At 43.7% G+C, this 15,926-nt stretch overlaps 1 protein-coding gene across 1 annotated transcript in view; it reads right to left on the bottom strand.

Moving 5' to 3' along the window:
• Positions 1–11,041: 11,041 nt before the first annotated feature.
• CCDC92B (coiled-coil domain containing 92B) overlaps positions 11,042–15,926 on the bottom strand; it is a 244,286-nt gene continuing 239,401 nt past the window's right edge. The window contains exon 4 of the mRNA XM_085649927.1: positions 11,042–13,036. Coding sequence (XP_085506053.1) covers positions 12,252–13,036 — 785 coding nt within the window. The 3' untranslated portion in view covers positions 11,042–12,251. The remainder of the gene's footprint in view (positions 13,037–15,926) is intronic.

The raw sequence follows: 15,926 nt of genomic DNA, 5'->3' as shown, positions 1-15,926 counted from the left end.
ACAGACTAGGTCCTTGTCAGTTTCAGCATACTCATACCGCACCACCACAGACCTACCGCCACCGAACCACCCGCCACAGAAATAAAAGCATCTCAGAAGAGAAGTGGGCATTTGCCTTCTTTGCGCATCGGCCCAACCACACCAGCAACTTGCTGAAAGCCTTCAAGACCTCAACAGCTGGATTACCCCTGTTTGCCGACATCCTGGGTGGTGCCCTCAAACACAACCCAACAGCAAGAGCTGGACCACAGGCCAGCTGGTACACAGAGCAACTCAGGCTGATGAAACACCACTAGAAACAATGGGATTACAAATGGAGAACAAGACAAGACACTGCAAATAAAGGCATCTTCAAACCAGCCCTAAGACTCTACCACCAGCAGATACGGAACACCAAGTGCACAGCTCTTGAACATCGCATTGATGCCAGCACTAACAAAAGCAAGGAAGTCTTTGTCATTATCAAAGATTTTACTGCACCTACTGCGGCCTCTGGCAACATCACACCCCACAAGACCTTTGCAACAAGCTTTTGGAATTCTTCTTTAAAAAAATCACCTCCATAAATAGCAACTTTGACCCTCAACTGGACCCCGTCACTCAACTCCCCATCATGCTTGTTCAATAATCCTGACATTATGGTCTATCATTCTCACTGTCAAAATCGCTTGCCCCCACCACACCTTCACCAAAAGACTACTACCAATCAGCGAAGCACTAACACCCATGCTCAATGCCTCCATCAGCTCAGCCACATGGAAAACATGCCACAATCATGCTCTTGCTCAAGAAACCATCCGATAACCCAGCCTTGCTTTCCAACTACAACCCATCTTCCTCCTATCACAGCTGGCAAAGGTCTTCGAAACTAATCAACCAATGGCTCACTGACCACAAAAGCAACCACCAGCTCCTTGACGTCATAAAGTCCAGATTCAGGCACAACCACAGTGCAGAAACAGCACTCATCGCCGCCACAGTTGACATATGCATGATGCTTGACAGAGGAGATACGGAAGCCCTCATTTTTCAGGGTCGCACCATTTTCAAAACCAGCTGCATCATTTATAAAACCATCACGACCAGCACCTCCACTTATCTGGCAGACAAGGTCACCATCTCTGTTTGTTCTTGGCATACTCGCAGCCAATACACCATCAGACTGCAGACTAAAAAGTGCAAAGAAAAGCAAAAAACAAAGCAGCAGGCCATTTCCCTCTGTGCACACAGGATCTGGAACAACATCCCCATATCCATCAGGAATGCCCCAAGGCTGCTCCAATTTAGGAAAGAGTTTAAGATGCACCTCCTTAGAAAGCACTGTGTCACAGTGCACTCTCTGTCCCCAAACTGGCGACCTCTCTAATATCTGTTGACTTTATGCTTGTCTTTGACCCTATACAGCACTCCACTCCTTATTGGCTAAGTTTGCACCATACAAATAACACACACATAAATTATAAATTTCTCCACGATAAGCTATGAATTGCGCTGCTGCGTGCTAGTTCTACCTAAACTGTGTGTGCATGATGCCCTTGGTGCCATTGATGCCACAATGCAAGGAGATAATCGCGTGGCAGAAACCTAGCCCTCTGTGTGTAGGTCTGCATGAGCACAAGGGCCCACTTGTCACAGAAGCAGCCAGGATGCACAGGTGTGTACTGCTGTCAGCCTTCAGGGTCTGGGTCCTGCTATTGGGCATAGGCGGGAAGAGGACACAATTTCCAGGAGAGATTGTTGACAGTGTATGCAAGATGTAAGGGATCAAAACTGTTGCCTGGCTGTATAAAGACTACACAAAGGGCCAGTGGATGGAGAGGCCAGATGCAAGCTGCATGTTAGATGTTAAAAGGTACACTACAGTGTTAACGTCTGCGTGTTATTGCTAATAATACATGGACACATCTACCCCAGCATTCTAGGAAAAGGTCAGCAAAAATATGGCTTTTTTAAATTTGGCTAGAGTACTAAGAAATGAGGTGATATCCTTGCAGACTCCTGGATGTACAAGGATGGGTGAAACGGTGGGGAGCCAGTCATGTATAAGGTACACCCTCACACTGATTGTTAACCCAAAAGCGTGATTCGTCATTAACAATAACTGTGCCAGGCACAACCTTGCATATCCAGACACCCAGCCTATGAAATACCTAGTTCTATCTGACACTAACCCATTTGACAGAGACCAGTTCCCCTCTGCCCCAAAACAAAGATGTTACACCCACTTTCAGGGTTACATGTTCTGCTGTTCACCATGCACTTTTTTTCTGGTTGGGCAAAGGTCCAACAAGATTTTCAGGCATGTGCTGCGGAAAAGTTTAGCAAAGCTGAGGGGGTGTGAGGATGGGGGGCAAAGGGAGGAAGGATGTTATGAGATACATACGCATAATGGCTCTCAACTCCAGCAGTGAAGTTATGCAGAGATCCCATGAGGCTCACAGGTGTCAGGACCTGCTGCTGACCTTGTCAAGGGCATTGGACCTGGTAGTGCTGCTAATATTACGCCTTAAGCTGCTGAGCAAGCACACGTTTTCCTTGCTGGTAGCGAACCACATTGTCATTTTTTTGGCAGCTCACTAGACGCCACGTTGCAGCTATCTTTGCTTGGATGATGTGTTTCTTTCATAAATATCCACAGGAATTACGAGGTCCAACCCGTGTCTGAATTACTGATGACTCGTCTGAATTTCCTGCGCCTTAACGCCTCTACGACTTTGTAAACACTGTGCCCGGGGCAGTATTGAAATTGAAATAAACCATGACCTTGAAGTTATAATCCTTGTTCCTGAAACTGAACAGTTCCCTTTTGTAATGCATTACAATGCTTATTAGGCAATGCTTGGTGCAGCTCGTGCAATATGTTCCACGCTCGAGCTGCACCTCCACTGCTTGTTCTACTACAGATGCTGTGCTATTGTTCAATCTATGCCAGTGCTGGCAACCGGAGCGGCGGGTAAGGATTCCAGTCAACTGGTCAGTTCATCCTGGGATCCGAGCCGTCTGGTCGCTGCCTGTCGGGGGCAAGTACCTTTGGGAATCAACCTTCAAATTCCCTTCTGTCTCTGGAGTCATTCATCCCATCCTCGTCGCCAAATTGTTGTGGATGAAAGACTTACGGAGACAGACTCCACTGCTTGTTCTACTTCAAATGTTATGTTATAGTTCAATCTAGGCCTGTGCTGGCAAACAGAGTGGCAGGTAAGGATTCCAGTGAACTGGTCAGTTCATCCTGAGATCTGAGCCGGTCGGTCGCTGCCTGTCGGGGGCGAGTACCTTTGGGAATCAACCTTTAAATTCCCTTCTGTCTCCGGAGTCATTCACCCCAGCCTCGTCGCCAAATTGTTATGGATGAAAGACTGCGGAGACAGACTCCACTGCTTGTTCTACTTCAAATTCCATGTTATTGTTCAATCTAGGCCAGTGCTGGCAAACAGAGTGGCAGGTAAGGAATCCAGTGAACTGGTCAGCTCATCCTGGGATCAGAGCAAGACAGTTGCTGCCTCTCGTGGGCGAGTACCTTTGGGAATAAACTTTCAAACTACCTTCTATCTCCGGAGTCTTTCATCCATTACACCTTTGTAAAGAAAGAGGAATTTAAGTGGATTGGTCTCTTGGATTATTTGTAAATCAGAAGGGCCGACCCTCCCCCCTTACCCATGCATGTGGTCACCCTCTGCCTTTGATGGAGCGGGTAAAACAAAATGTTGTATACCCCCCCCATTCTGCATGTTCATAATAATTAGAATAAACTATTAATTATAATAAGTATTAATGTGTTTGTTTGCTATCTAATCAACCCTACGAATGTATGAAGTACACGCAGCATTTGCATTTGCATGGCTAAGATAACTTGTAAACTAATATACGTACGCATACTAATACTAGAAAAAAAATAGAATATTGCATGATATATGTTGCTTTTGTGTCGTAATTGTAAGTTGCACCAGATGACATCATTGGGTGAGTATAAACGCTTTAAATGTCGCCAATATGCTAGATAATTACACACACATACGGGAATTAGTGAGGGTTAAACATTTTATTCGTTATTTCCATGTTTAATTAATTTTTGTGTTTGTTTTGCTTAAGTTGACCAAAATGGCCTGTGATAAAATGGCTGACCCTTGGACACGACGAAACAGCTACCATTCCACGAGGTTTCCGACTAAATACGCATGCTCCAGGCTCCTGAACAAGTGGCCTCAAGATGACCCACACAGCCTGTGCCACTGACAAGGTCATGACTGGACTACTGCCAGGGTGCCTGACTCCGGACCACAGGGTTCACAGTTCGATCCCTTGTGCCAGCGGCAGGTCAGCCCAGCACCATGTGACTCTGGGCAATAGCTCGCTTAATCTTCCCGACGGCCCCCAGCGCCGGGAAACCACTTCGGAGGTAGCTGTGCGCTTTACAAATTCAAGGTTATTATTATCATTATTAATCTCTGCTAAACCGGATGGATCATGTCTGACAGTGTGACATCATAAGACTGTGGGAAACCGAAACGGACGATCTTAACCATCCAATCAGAAGTCTCAAAAAACTGACTTTTGCTACTTTTAGTCATCAATTTTATTATAAAAGACGGTAGAATAGTGAGTTGGGTCTCTCCTTATTGCGCTGATTTTGTTTTTCCTGACGTTATGCTGATGGAGAGGACGGTGACACTGCAGGACAGCTGTTTTCCCGAATCTTTGACAGATTAGATTGCTGCCCATTTTCCTGATGATCTGAAGACTCTTAGACCGATGGGCATTGATTGATGCGGACACGTTTATGGCCCATACCAATCTTTGGGACTGTAGCGTGTTGCATGACGAATCGATTGACCTAAGAGGACGACTAATAGCGAGATTAGGTAACTATGATGTTCTGTGGATTGATTAAAATTCTTACTAAAGAAATTTGCATTTATTAGATAAAATGTATTGATTAACAAGCAAATGTGTTGGGTTATTTATTATTGTTCTGAATATAAATGAAAAGGATTAGAATTACCTTTCCAAATTCAACTAAATTGATCCATCGACAAAGTGGAAGGAATATCTAGAGATTCAGGATTAAGATGGGCTGGATTAAGGATATTCAGTGTATGTTTATGTAAATAGAATTTTAATAGATATTCTTTTCATGCCAGCGTTTGGAACATCTATCTCTCCAGTATGAGCAGACCAAATGAGAGTGTGTGTGTGTGTTGGTGTTATGGGCCCCACCAATGAATGTATTGAGTGAAAGCGTTAGTATGATATCTGGTCTGTGACGCACCTGTGTAAATACGGAGCGCCTACTACACATGACACATAAAACACGGTGTAATCTTCACAACACTGACTTATCAAATAGTTGAAGAACATATCGCCTTTTAGGCCTCTATAGGCACAGTGGGCGGTGTGTCTGGATAAAAAGGTAGATATGATTACATTTATATATGCATATATATATATATATATATATTACTAAATACAAAACGTATATAAAAATCTTAAACTCTTCTATTCACATAATCTCTGTTCACATAATACATACAGTGTGTTCTCTTTGAAAGAGCATTAACAGCCAGATGCCAAGCTTTTTGAAGTACAGGAAGTAGGACGTCAGAGGTTGCTGCACAAGCAGCCATGCTGAAATGATTGATACGTGTCGCAGTGCGTCACAACAAGCATATTGGGGGCTTGCAGTTAACGGAGCTGTCGCTTGCTAACTTCCAACCATGGCTGTGAGCTCCGCCCCCAGCTGTAGGTATCCTATGACAGCACTTCCCTTCCTTTTAGGGAAACAATAGCTTGTGGATGGGGCTCTTTGTCTGATGACGCATGCGCGAGGCAGGCAGGCCCTCTTATTGGGCAGTCTCCTCTGCAGAGAGTCGGCCTTGAGGCTGAACAGCTCCATGCTTTGCTGCTCATGCCTGAGTCCCCATGGGTACCACAGTGGGATGTCCCAGACCTTGGATCTTAGGGGCACAGTCTTTAGTAGGACTTATCCCGTGATCTTGGACTGCAGCATGATATACATCCAAAACTTTAAGTAGTCTTCCCTTTGCTTATCCTAGTCTAAGTCTAGAGAGCTCACCTCCCTGAGCCTCAAGTACTTCCTATTTAGAACCCTGAAGTTGTTACTGCTGGGTCCACTTACAAGTAATACCTGCCAGCAGTGAGCAGTCACTTTTGTATGAGTTATGCATTGCCAGCTCTTAGTAAGTCACCAATGTGCCAGCCTGCCAGGGCTTGTACTTACAAGCCTCCAGAGTTCATCTTAGTGTGTATTCACATTTCTGTGCCTCAGTCTTAATTATTTAATTATGTACCTAAAGCTTCTCCTACTTCCAAACCTTAAGAAGTCACCTCTTTGAGCCCCTATTAATTCACAACTTCAACACTTAGGAATTCACCTCTGTGCCTCAATCATCTTAAACCTCAAAGCTGCTGTCATCAGCCTCAAGTGTTACCAACTTCCAAGCCTAGAGGTTTTGTCGCTGTGTGCTTCAAGGGTTTCCTACCTTCCCTGTGTGACTCAAGAATTTCCTACCTTCTATGTGCGCCACAAGAGTTTCCTTCCTCCTCTGTGTGCGTCACGATTTTCTTACTTTTTCTGTGTGCCTCAACACTTTCCTAACTCCCTCTGTGTGCCTCAAGGGTTTCTTACCACCAAGTTTTGAGATTTTGGCTCTGTATGGCCCAAGAGATACTACCTCCAAGCTTTGAAAATGTCCTTGGGTGTGCCTTGTGCTCCTCAAGTTCCCTTTCTCCAAGCTTTGAACATTCTCCTATGTGTGCCTCAAGCATCTTCTTACTCCAAGCCAGGGAGTTCACCTCTAAAAACCCAAGAGTCTCTTGAGAAACATCTATAGGCCAAACCATCACTTCAAGAAACATGGGTTACATCTATGTCCTATAGATCACACCTCCACCCCATACAAGTCTTACAGTCACAGATCACACCTCTATAATTAGAACCCTATATAAACTATCGATAGATCACATGAACAGTGAAAACTAGAGATAACATCTTGACCCACAGCCATAGTTGCACCAATAGTTCCTATAACAGTACACCTTAGACTCATCAAGCAAACCTAAATCACAGACCAATAGCTCACACTTATTACATGACCAACACCTCCTGCAATAGATAACACATTCTCCCAAAGACAATATACCCTCCCTCCAAGATACCACTACCACCTAATAGATACACCTTCAATCTTAAGATCAATTTCTTCTCCATAAAAATCCTCCTATAGTTCACATATTAAAACGTATCCAAACTACAAATTCACCCAATAGACCAACACACACACACACACAAACATACACTTGCTTCCCATAGACCATAACTCCTGACTCATATTGCATGGTTTTCAGAAACAGTACAGGCAGAGGCAGCTCGATAGGTCATCAAGTCAACGACAGGAAGCATGTGTGTGGATGAGCGGCAATTGTGTACGATGTAATTACAGAGGTAGTGAAGTGAATTTGGAGTGGCAGGTCTGCAGTTGGTTCTCACAAAGGTCTTGTGGTAGAGTGAACTGACATAAAGACGGTTATGGCAGAGGCATTTCAATAGGGTGTATTGACTAAGGCAGTATTGTCATTTGTAATGGCGAGGTAATAAGGTAGTTCATCATGGCAGAGGCATTAGACGAGGGTGTAAGGGCAGAGGCAGTTTCTCGGGGAGTTATAGCAAGACAAGCTGGGGAAGGTGTAAATTCAAAGGCAGTGTGGACACAAAGGCAATTATGTAAAAGTAAGAGAAGATAAGTACATTATAGTGATAGAGGTGTAGTACCTTGAATGGAGTGTTGGTGAGGTAGCGTAGAGGGTGTAATAGTAAAAGCATTCACTAGCTGTAGTGCTCACATCTTTCGGGGCTTACTCCCACCCCCAAGTTGCCTTCTACCGGTTTGCTCCTGCAGTCAATTTGTTAGCATGCCTAGGTGGATTAATTATGTTATTAAAATGTATAAAGCGCACGTTTAGCCATTAGCCTTTGTGCTAACTGCACTAGAGGATGAACTGAACACCCTTAGTTTCTGGATGGCCATGTCTTAAGTTTTTTCCTAAAGGAAAGTAACGTGGGAATTGCTCTAATATATGGGGGGGGCAGACTGTTCCAAAGTTTGGTTGTACCTGTGGAAAAGCTTCTTCTACCCCGGTTAGATTTCCTAAATCTGGCAATTGAGGGAGTTTTGGCACACAAGAAGCACAGGGGTCTGCTAGGGGTATACCGCTGAAAACTATGTCGGAGAAACTCGGGGCCTGAGTTGTGCAGGGCCTTATGGGCAATGCAAAGTGCTTTGAATTTAATTGAGTGGAACTTAGGTAAACCTAGAATCATTCTGGCCACAGCGTTTTGTACTATCTGAAGTCTGTTGGCATGTTTTTCCTGCCGGTTCATGCAAAGGCCATTATAATAAACTAGCTTGGATAGTACCAGAGTGGTGATAACAGTTTTTTTGGGTGTTTTCAGGAATGTAGGGAAGACATTTTTTGATCATCTTGAGGGTGTGGAATGATGAGGAGACTATAGCTGACACCTGAAGCAATAGTTGACCTTGTAATCAATTAGTATGCCTATGTTTTTAGTCTCGGGCACAGGAGTGGGGGGAAGACCTAGCTCAGCGGCCACCAGGAGGGAGACCAGGCGAGAGAAAGATTGCCAAAGGTTATAACCTCTGTTTTTCCTGAGTTAAGCTTCAAACAATGCCTGCTCATCCATCGTAGAGGATACCAGCAACTAAGGCATGTGCATTGCTACAGACAATGCTGCCTAAAAAAGCTATAAATAATTCCACAGATCACACCGTTTTCCACAAAAAACACACAGCTCATCCCACAAATCACACTGCCTCCCAAACCTGCTCCCTCTCAGATGGATCACTGTACCTCTAAGAGACCACACTCCAGTTCCTAGAGCACAATCTCTCCTATGCACAAAAGCTTTGTCCTCAAACCATACCTCCTCCACAAAAACCTGAGGCAAAGTTGTTTTCATAGGCCACACCTCCCTCATTGGCCATTCCCTCTCACAGATCCCACCTCCTCCAGTAGGCCACACCTCCTGAGCCACAACCTACCAATAAGTCAGATTCACTTAAATTGGTCTGCCTTCCTGTAAGTGACATGCCACATTTTATCATTCAAATTACCCTGTCTCCACTAGACTACTTTTCTACTAGATCATCTCTTCTAACACCACAGCGTCACTCGAAACTACTACTGTTATGGGGTCAGTTGTTGATTTCTACTGCACCTACTATATGCATAATTCTTTAATTTTCTTTCATTTAGAAAACAAAGAGCCCAGCCATAATCAAAAACCAAGGAAGAACAAAATGACAGCCATCAATTATTCATTGCAAACAAGGAGCTTGTTTGCACCTCAAGAGTTTGCTGAAACATTATCAACTGAAAGCTTCCTGATGGGATGGATGCCTGCTCTTTAATGAAAATAGGTTAATGCTACTTTGCTTGATCGAGTTGAAAGTGACCTGTTTTATACACGTAGAAAAGACACCACAGTGGTTTCTAATGTTGGTTTTGCTGATCTTAGTGATGTTATGAATACTTGTAGAGTGTATATCTCACATGGGAGGGTTTCCTGGAGTTAGACAAGGAGGGGACTGTGCTAACTGAGTCTGTGGCCTTGGTAAAGAATGCTGTCCTTTCACCCTGCTCTAGTAAATTGCACCATCACATCTTCTCTATCTGTAAATGTGGGACTAGATGTGTCAGAATTATTTCTGCCAATTTCACAAATTTCATCTATGCAACAAACCAGAATATTTTGTAAGGAAGACATGTTTAATTTGCCTCAACCTCTTTGTCCTTTCCTTTCACCCTGCTCAAAGTGGTCTGAGCGTCCACACTTCTGGGGTGTCAGGCATGGGCACTGGCATTTGTAAGACTTGTGGGTTCAACAGCCAAATAGATGCACTGGGGCATATGCGGGTCTAGGTCAGTGGTTCTTAACCTGTGGTTTGAAGACTCCTGGGGGTCCGCAAGACTTACTCTGGGGGTCCACAGCGGTTTTACAAAATTAAATAATATTAAATGTAATTAATTAAACTTAAGAAAGGGTATACAAATGAAGTAGCAAAATTGAAAAATGTAAAACTTTTTCTATATTTGATTGTGAATTAAACATGATATTTCAATTTCTGCGCATTTTTTTGTTGTATTCAAGTTTTTTGTATTTTTATGTATTGAGGTTCAAATCATAGAAATTTCTTAGGCCGGGGTCCCTGGCTACCAATAATGACTCAGTGGGTATCCCTGGATTCCAGAAATGATTCAGTGAGAGTCCACAGAAGTCAAAAGGTTAAGAACCGCTGCTCTAGGTCATGGCTCATTTTTGGCTCACTGGACTACTGCATCTACTCTAGGTTCTGCGGGTGATCTCCTGGTCTACTCAGCCTTTTATCCTTCCAGGATCGATAAAGCGAGTACCATTAAATTGGCTTAATATGAACATCTGTTACTTAGCAACAATACGCCCCAAGGGGTGAACGTGCACTTTACAAATATATGTATCGTTATATGCCCTTTCATCTATTCCGGCTGCATTGTTTTTAAGTGTTATGAGGACAGCAGTGGTGTTCTATTTGCACATTAAAACGCCTGTGCCACCTGGTACTTTTCTTCGGTATTCCCACCAAGATATTCCTCCAGATATGTTCTTCTTGAAATTCTCTATAGATAGGTAACCAAGTTTAGTACAGCTAAAATTTACCTTATCACTACACCATTGGAGACTTCTTTAATTGGATTCAGAAGTCTTTTCTCAAGGAATGTTTTCTAATTTCATAGGCTAGGTACTGGCGAACAACAGAAGTGGGCAGGCAAAATCACACAGCACACTACAGAAGGACCTCACCTGCTTCCAGGTGTCTAGGTTTAAGGGCGAAACTCGTGTAGCCAAGAATCCCCTGGGGAGTAAAATTTGTGCAGACTTGTAATACCGTTCTGGGCACAACAAGGAATTATACTGGAACCTGGGTTTGCATCAAAAGTTATTTTAGAAGCAGTTCTCCCTGTAAGTAAACAAAAACAAAAAAAACCATATATATATATATATATATATATGTAGATATATTTCAATTTAAATCTTATATCCGTGAAATAGGATATGCGTCTCCTGGGAAATGATTAGCCCACATTAAGTTGCTTCAGAAGAAATGCATACTTTCTATATTAAAGTCATATATTCTGAATCTCACTCTAGGGTGACTTTCATCATTGAATGGAAGAAGGTATCAAATATATGGCTGGCATTTTGTAGAACATCTGCTTGTAATATATTTTCCTAGCTTTAGCTGGACCAAGATAAGATAAATACTTGATGTAAAAAACTATACAGAGGGTTTTAACGCATTCGCTTGAAAGGTTCCTACAAAAATGTGTTGATTAGCTGTAATGTAAATTTTGATGGGCCCTCGATTATTACATAGATGATACTGACTGTTTGCTTTTGGGGCCACCTTAAAAATACCAGTAGTACATGATATTAAAGATTTGCATTTGGTGCTATGTTAAACTTTCCAAAAGTTGCCAAAAAAAAGTTCTCTTAATCCACTACACACAGACTTCCATCTGAAAATTCTAAGCAGTTTTTTATATAACATTTGCTAAATTTGTAGAAGCTGAAGGGGTTTGTTGGCAACCAAAACTAATACAAACGACTCTCCAGGTAAAGCTACCCTCTATGACTGTTGTGTTTCCCAAACGCCATACTCTAACTCCACACAACAATGACCTATGAGGCAGCTACAGTGCAGAGCCAGGGACATGTTGAGTCACACAACTCTAGAGGCCTGGAAACCAACTGTGAGGCTATTTTTTCCTGTCTAAACATTTAGAAGCAGCAGGACTGGGTCTATTCAGCTTTCCTCTACCGTGTAGCTCGAGTGAGCTGATTGGGTGAATTGTAAAAGCTTTAGTTGCACACATACACAGGCTTTGTATCAGGATCAACCACGAAACAAGAGTCCTGTAGGTCATGTGGCAAAATAGGCCATGATCCACCTTTCTTGGGTTGATTCATCAGGAATCTCTGCATCCACACAACCACATCAAACCAAGACCCATGTCTACAGACCGGTGTAGACCTGGCACAATATATTTGTAGGAAGACTGGTCCGCACCACGTGGTTGCAAGCTTACAGACAGCCATGTTCTTGCTTGCTTTCATTTGGTTGACACTCCCGCCTTCAGGATTCCTACTCTTAATTACATATTGCAGGCTTGACGCAGCCTCACTCGGAGTCCCTAGAGTTCTTGCGAGTGAGGACACGCCGCGTCTCTCGCTCGCTTTTAGTTAGTTTGGTTTTGATTGACAGTCTGGCACCATGCTCCTCTATCAGCTTGTTTCTAACTGATGACCTGGCGCAATGGTCTTCTGCCAGCTGGGACTGCCTCGAGGCGTCGCCAGTCGCAGCAGTCACGTGGTCATTCGGATCAAAGCCTGGATGCTGGCGGATGCCATGCTGCCTGGCCTCAGATCGTTGCCGGTGAGGAGGCACGTGTTTTTTGGGATGCAGGAAGAGGGCCGGGTCAGGCATGGAGTCCATTTCATCACAGCTGCTCAGCATCTCTCTTTGGGCAGAGTCTCTCAGCATTCCCTTGGAAAAGGAGCATTCAGGGGCATGTCTCCGTGAGTGGGACTTGTGGGTACGCTTTTTTGGTTTACATTCAGTTGGGATCTGCCCTGGGCATGTCTTATCAGGGGGCCGGTCCAGCGGCTTTGTGTTGGGGCGGGGGCTGTGCAACTTCTGCTTGTTGGAGTGAAGCTGGAAGGAGAGGTACGCGGCAGCCTCTGTCTGCTTCTGCACCTCAGTGTTCAGAATGGTCACCCGGTGGCTCCGCCTCTTCAATTCATCCAGGAACTTCCGCTCCTTGTCCTTCAAGTCTGACCTTAGAGCCACCACCAGGGCCTCTCTGTGCCAGAGCTCCCGTCGTAGCTCCGAGTTGGTCTTCTCTTTATCCGCCAGTCGGGTTTCTATCATCCTGCATTTCTCCTCCATCTGCTGTTCGATGCCATCTACGGAAAAAAAACACAGGGACAAAGTTAATGTTTTGTCAGTAAATATACATGAGGCATGTATAGCTGGCCAGTCTTGTCCCAATGAATGGCTCAGAAGCAGGAAGGAATATAAATAATTCCAGGTTTTAGGTGAACCATTTGACCAGTGATGAGTAGCCTATACTGTACAAATAGCCATACATATTCTCATGCAGAAATCAGAGTTGATTAAGACAGAGGAAATGGTATCAAATTAATAATTAGAAAGACCGTAAAGATTTGTCCTGAATCCGAGTGAGTAAGTATATAACCAAGTGTACAACTTCAACCACCATAATGCATTGGGATTTGAAATAATGGTTGGGTCGACATGTTTCCGCCTGGAAGTGAACTGAGTGAACCAACCCACCCACATAAATCATGTAAAGGCCTATAGTTAAAGGCTCTCTCCCCTCCGGTCCTGAAGAAGGCCACAGACCAATATGGGCTGTTTCAGGCTGAAACATGTTGACCTGATCAATAGGTGCTATGTACTACCGACTCATCCACATAACACCGTCTTTTTTTTAGTCTTACCCTCTCCTAATTCTCTTCCCTGAATGAAGATTGACCTATAGGATAGAAAGTAATTTTAATTCACTCTCCACTTTTAACATCCAGGCAGTCTCCCTCCTGGTGGAGGTCTAGATGTCACTGGGAGAACGGGACACTCGAGTGACAGAACCTATGATGACACAATCCACCGAAATTACTGTGACCGTGTGGTTGAGGGTCTCTGATACAACATTCTTGAGACTCAGGCATTGAGACTATTGTGGTTCATTCTTCCCTCACTTTTTATAAACGATATCTGCAGAACTTTGACATACTTAACAAATGGCAGCACACTGCAATGAGTTTACAAGCAAATTAGTAATATTTAGCAAACATGTAAACAACTGATGAGGGGGATGTAACATTTGAGGGCCAGTTTAATCTTTTTTTTCAATGGAACATCAAGGTTACAAAACTTTAACTTGCCTAACTTACAGTTAGTGATGGTATCATAAAAATGTATGAGGGAACTACGGTTACCCTGCTTCCGTATTAAAAGGACCTATGTATATGTAGTATTCCATGATTTGTAGGGCTATGTGCGACATCTAGTTGATTACTGCATGTATAGTAAACATAAAACTGCCAATCAGCGCGTCCCCAGTAGATGTAAAGATGCAAAGGTCAATTCAGTAAAGACTGAAATACCTGTGTCAAGAGAGAAAGCATCAGCTTTTTTTATGGTGAAATATAATTCCATATTTTTGAATAAAAAAAATATATCTACTTTTAATAAATTTACATCCACAGGGTGCAAGTCAAACAAAAAACCTATATATGTTTGAGGTCGACATAATAGTGAGTCGAAAGTAGCGCATGTTAAATGTCAAAGTTATAACTGTGCAAAAAATGAGGGTCTGGGGTTCAATTTTTATTGGAAACAAAGAGGCCAAAAAGAAAAAGGCTTTTTGAATGGGTCAGCAGTTCCTAATTGCGATCCTGTTGGAGTTTAGAAGGTGTTTCAACCCTGCTGCCCTAATGAGCGGTTATTACAAGGAAAAAAGGCGGCAGTGAAGTTAGGAAAAGGCAGGGGAAGAGGAAACATCAGGAGAGCGCATTCCAAAAGACTCACCACCAGGTACGTTTATCTGGGATCTGGGTTATGTTAGTAACCGGCTCAGAGTTACCAGTGAACATACAGCATCATGAGGGCTGCACGCGCAGGAGCAGTCAGTGTTTCCAGACAGTGTCAAGCATCCCTGTCCTGTGGTGCACTCAGCACTGGCATCATATCAAGGTCATTTGATTGGAAAATTTACAAGGCGCATGATTGCCCAAACAGTGTGCCCTGGAGCTAGAGAAACAAATGTTTGAGACAAAATCTATAGAAGGAGCAGATGAGTTTTGAACAATTTGCAACATTTCTAAAGGTTTATTTCAGTGTGAGTGGCTCTGGGAAGTTTGCACCAGGATTCCACAGTTACCCCTGAAAAGGCAAGCCCTCCAGTGCAAGATTTCTCACATCTAGGAATGATGACATAGCGTGGTGTGCTGCATTTAAGGGATCTTAGACAGGCGTATGAAGAAAGGACAGGGGCCATATAACTATTAGAAGGAAAGCTGTATAAGGCCTTGTGACAAAAACACAAGGCTTGGAAAACACCGCGGTTGTGCGCTGGTAGTCAACGGGGAAGGGAGAGATGAGCCGAAAGGCTGGTATTTCTGCTAAGAATTAAAATGAGGCATGCAGCACATTCTGTGTGACTTGTCGTTTGTGAAGGGAACAAGCAGGCAACCCAACAAAAACAGAGTTGCAGTTGTCCAGCCTGGCGATGCTAAGGGCCTGGACTAAGAGTTTCCGCGAGAAACTGCGTAATAAAGTTTGATTTTTCTAATATCCCTTAGTGTTAACAAACATGTCAAGGTTAGCATATTTATATGTGCCTGAAATAAGAGATTGTGGTTGACAATGAAGCCTCGAATGCACGTGCTGGAAGTGGGCACAGGACAGGCATCCAAGGAGTCGAGCCACCAGTGGGAGTTCCAGATGGAAAGGCTGCCAGAAACTAAGCCTTCAGTCTTGTCTGTGTTGAGTTTAGGGTAATTAGCATTCACCCATTTTGCTACAAGGCAGAGACCCAAGATCTCCATCCAATCTTAGGCTGATCTGAGCAGCGTCTGCGTAGGCGTGAGGATGGAATAGGAGCCGCGAGGACTCAAAGAGGAGTCCTGTGGGAACCCACCATTGATGGTTTTAAGAGTAGCACAGGAGTGAGCCAGGGTTACTGCTTGAGACGCCACTGTAAGAAAGAAGGGAATCAACTCTAAACAGTGCACTATATTCCTGCGAATGCGAGGGGGTCCAAAGGGAGAT

This window comes from Triturus cristatus, chromosome 3_2 (genome assembly GCF_964204655.1).
Source record: "Triturus cristatus chromosome 3_2, aTriCri1.1, whole genome shotgun sequence".
Taxonomy (NCBI): Eukaryota; Metazoa; Chordata; class Amphibia; order Caudata; family Salamandridae; genus Triturus; species Triturus cristatus.
This window is presented reverse-complemented; position numbering and strand designations above follow the sequence as displayed.